General features: G+C 37.6%; 1 protein-coding gene across 1 annotated transcript; it reads left to right on the top strand.

Moving 5' to 3' along the window:
• The first annotated feature begins 469 nt into the window (after window positions 1–469).
• Window positions 470–1,705, top strand: LOC108364691 (uncharacterized). Its single transcript, XM_017618473.1, has 3 exons — window positions 470–1,056; window positions 1,123–1,340; window positions 1,668–1,705. Exons 1-3 carry the CDS (start codon window positions 470–472, stop codon window positions 1,703–1,705), a joined length of 843 nt encoding a protein of 280 aa, XP_017473962.1.
• Window positions 1,706–4,074: the final 2,369 nt, after the last annotated feature.

Genomic DNA, 4,074 nt, shown 5'->3' with positions numbered 1-4,074 from the left:
CGTTATACGCTACTTTTGAATACGTTTTCATTTTATTTTACTAACTCGGTATAAACAAGGTATAAGTTGGTTTGGATCTGTACATATACATAGTTGAATATTCTTTAATTATATTTCCAGCAATGGGGCGAAAGCGCAATATTTACATTCGTGAACATTTTGAAAGTGAAGGTCAAGTTGGAAAATGCAAAGCATGTGGTGATATGATCCAGTTAGAGCATATAACTAATTTAAAAAGACATTTGCGAACTAAGCATGCTGAGTTATTTCACGAATCCAATAAACGGGCCCATCTCGAAAACGAACCCAAGGATGTCAATGATAAAAAATTAAGTTTTCATCTAAAATTTCCCCAAATGAGGTGGTGAATGCATGCATTAACTTTATCGCAAAAGATTCGTTGCCTTTATCATTTTTCGATTCCGAATCCTTTAAGGCACTTACAAATCAAATATTCGATGGGCTTAATATGCAAAAAATAACATCGGCTAATATTATGCAATTCGCAAATGAAAAGTGCGGCAAATTGAAATCCTCAATTCTAGATATACTCAGCGGTAAACTTATCTGTCTTAAGATTGATACCGCCACCCGTAGTAATCGTGGTGATCTTTGTGTAAATGCCCAAATTTTTTTACGCGATAAAATTGAAATTATTACTCTAGCAATGGAAGAAATACAGGGCAGACATACAGCGGACAATATAAGAGTAATAATGGAAAAAGTAATAGGATCTTATGATATTAAAAAAGAACAAATTTATACGGTTACCACTGATGACGGCCGGAATTTTATCAAAGCGGTTGAGCTTTTGGCAGAGACGGCCAGCCACGACGACAACGATGATGATGATGATATTGATGATGATGATGAAACCGCTTCGTATGTATTTTCCGGAAATGTTTTAAAGCCTATTATAGGTGATCACATAATTTCTGTAAAATGTGCGGCTCACACGCTTCAGCTCGCTGTCAAAGTCTTTTTGGAAGAGTATAGCCCGGGAATAGTAAGCAGTTCTCGCCGAGTTGTAAAGATCCTAAGAACACCATTGATGCGGTGGGTGGTTTCATAAACTTTCTCACCTTAATAGCTTTTTGAGATGATTTCGTTTAAATTTTTCAGGTTAAAGGTTAGAGACCAAAATCTTGTGAAGCCTCAACTAGATGTTCTAACTCGTTGGAGCTCTACATACAATATGATGGGAAGGCTCTGTCAACTGAGAGATTTTTGCGCAATGCATCTAAGATCATCCGAAAATTTGAGCATTGACGAGTGGAAATTAGTGGAGAGCATTGTGGCAGTGTTGGCATTACCTCACTCGTTAACTTTAAAGCTTCAGGGTGGGCAGTTCCTATTAGGAGACTTTTACAAACATTGGCTGCAGATGACACTTGAGCTCAAAAACACTGATAGCGATATTAGTAAAAAATTTTTGAGTTGTGTTGAAACAGGCAACGTTCGCTGCTTGAAAATGATATTATAAATTCGGCCTTATTTTTGGATCCCAGATTAAGGCGAGTTCTTTCTAAGGAAAAGATGGAATCCGCCAAAAGCCATCTAAAAGGACTCGTTCGTCGCTTGGAGAATTTGAAAGAGGTTTTTCTAATGATTTTCAAATCATCAGATGTTTTTTTTAATGTTCATAGTAATATTTTTTTTCCATTTAGAATCACGATTCATCTTCTCAAAACAATCAACGCAGTGAGGAATTGTCATTGTATGTGAAGAAGATGTATTAGTGTCGTTCGATGTAGTATCCTTGTTCACAAATATACCTACAACGTCAGCAATTAAAATAATACTAAATAAATGGGACCAAGTACAAAAGAGGACGAATATACCTAAAAATAAGTTTCACCACATTTTAGACTCTTGTCTTAAAGACAACAGCTATTTTATGTACAATAACAAATTGTATACTCAAAATTTTGGAATGCCGATGGGCAATCCTCTTTCGCCAACAATTGCTGACATTATCATGGACAACCTACTTGACAATACCATCGCGGAGCTTAAAAACAAATACAATATTGACATAAAATTTATAGCGAAATATGTGGACGACATCTTTGCAATAATAAAACTAAACGACGTGAACAAGATTCTAGACACACTAAGGGCCGTTTGCACCATCTCCAGTTAAGTTAGCATTTAACTAGAGGATAGCTAATCTCCAGGTACCTTGATTTGACATTCTCGTTTTCACCAAGCTCAGATTAGCCGACCTCCAGTTAATTCGATAATTGTGAATATTTTGTAGAACAATTCACAAAAACCCATTGTGAATGCTCATAAATGGGCAAACCAGCTGTGTTTTGTTTACATTTTTGACGTGCCATTGTAAAAATAAATTGGTTTTTGTGATAAGTGTGGACTTTTAAGATTTATATAGATGATAATGGATGACAAAAAGAGAAATCGTTTGCCAAATTTTACAAGCGGCGATGAGTCTCCTCTTATCACATTGGTCGAGCGGTACGCCAATAAAATAGAAAATAAAAGAAGCGACGCAGTTTCGTGGGAAGAGAAGCGAAAAGCGTGGGAAGAAATTGACCTTAAGTTTGAGTCCCAAACTGGTATCAGGCGCGGTCCTAAAAATTTGCGGGAGAAGTACGAGAATATGAAGAAGAACCAGGAAGAATTTAGCGGATGAAAAGAGGGAGCTATATAAGACTGGTGGGGTCCAGTTTCAACACCGACCGGACAAAAATACGGGCAGGCTAGCTACGCTCATGGGCCAATCTGCAACCGGCTTGGAAAATTACGTAGACAGCGATGGTAAGATTTCGCTTTTATTTACATGCAATAGTAGTTACTGATACTTGAATTTTACATTATTTCAGCAATAGTCACTTATGAACAAGAGCCTGAGTACTTGGACGAATCTATGCAGAGCTGTACGGTAGAACATCTGGACGCGGCATTAGAAGCTAAAGAACACGTAAATTATATAATCAGGCAGGTTCTGCAATTCACTTCCGAGTGAATTTAAACCCCTGCCAATTTGAATTCAAAGCGCATTTTGTTGAAATTCGGAAGTGAATTGCAGAACCTGCCTGTATATTTGAAAATTATAGATTTTCCTCTATAAATAAGTATTTCTTTAGGATGCCAGAGCAGATTGGAGTTCATGGAACCCAACTCTGCTACGTTCAAAACCCAACGAAAAACTAGCGACAAAGCGAAACAAGTAAGAAAGTCTAAGTTCGGGCGGGGCCGAACATTAAATACCCGGCGCAAGTATTACATATATGCCTTTTCACCTTTCCGAAAGCTACCGCTACATGGTAAGCCGGGGTGTATCAATATTGAATAAATTAGCGTCCTTAAATTTCGAAATATTGACATTTCGAGCATTTCTAAAATTTACCGTTATATGAAAAGCCGTAATTTTAGTCCGATTTCAATAATTTTGAACGTTTTGCTTTTATAAGGCAAGCACAATAACCATACCGAGTTTGGTACAAATTGGTAGAACGGTTACCGAGATACATATATGTGATCATAAGTGGGCGGTGCCACGCCCATTTTCCATAATTTTATGATAAGCGTATTTCCTGATAAAGAATTGTCGCAAGCATCAATTTTGAGTGAATAATCTTCAGTAGTTACTAAAATATCGCAGTTTTCGTATTTCTGAAAATTACCGTTATATGGGAGGTAGGCGTGGTTATTGTCCGATTTTGCCCATTTTCAATACCATCCGTCCTACGCCCGAAAGAAGTACACGTACCAAGTTTAGTTAAGATATCTTAATTTTTACTCGAGTTATCGTGTGCACAGACGGACGGACAGACGGACGGACGGACGGACGGACAGACGGACCGACAGACAGTCACCGCTTAATCGATTTCTCTTTTAATCCTGATCATTTATGTATACATTTGTCTATATCTATCTCGATTCGTTTTGCCTGTTACAAACAACCGTTATGTGAACAAAGTTATAATACCCTTGTGCACAAGTGCGCTCGGGTATAAAAAGAAACTCCTGATGCACACCAAATCTTCTGGATGGAAGAAAATCAAAGAGCAGCTGAGCGACATACATGGGCCAAAAAGAAGAATGAACTTG

The sequence above is a fragment of the Rhagoletis zephyria genome, unplaced genomic scaffold (genome assembly GCF_001687245.7).
Source record: "Rhagoletis zephyria isolate East Lansing unplaced genomic scaffold, Rhagoletis_zephyria_1.1 Rzeph_scaffold_01636, whole genome shotgun sequence".
NCBI classification, from domain to species: domain Eukaryota; kingdom Metazoa; phylum Arthropoda; class Insecta; order Diptera; family Tephritidae; genus Rhagoletis; species Rhagoletis zephyria.
The sequence above is the reverse complement of the archived record's forward strand: the minus strand, read 5'-3'. Positions and strand labels throughout refer to the sequence as shown.

Coding starts and splice junctions, on each gene's coding strand:
- LOC108364691 (XM_017618473.1), top strand. CDS start 470: ATGCAAAAAATAACATCGGCTAATATTATGCAATTCGCAAATGAAAAG. Junction 1,057..1,122: donor CTAAGAACACCATTGATGCG/GTGGGTGGTTTC, acceptor TAAATTTTTCAG/GTTAAAGGTTAGAGACCAAA. Junction 1,341..1,667: donor GTTAACTTTAAAGCTTCAGG/GTGGGCAGTTCC, acceptor TTTTCCATTTAG/AATCACGATTCATCTTCTCA.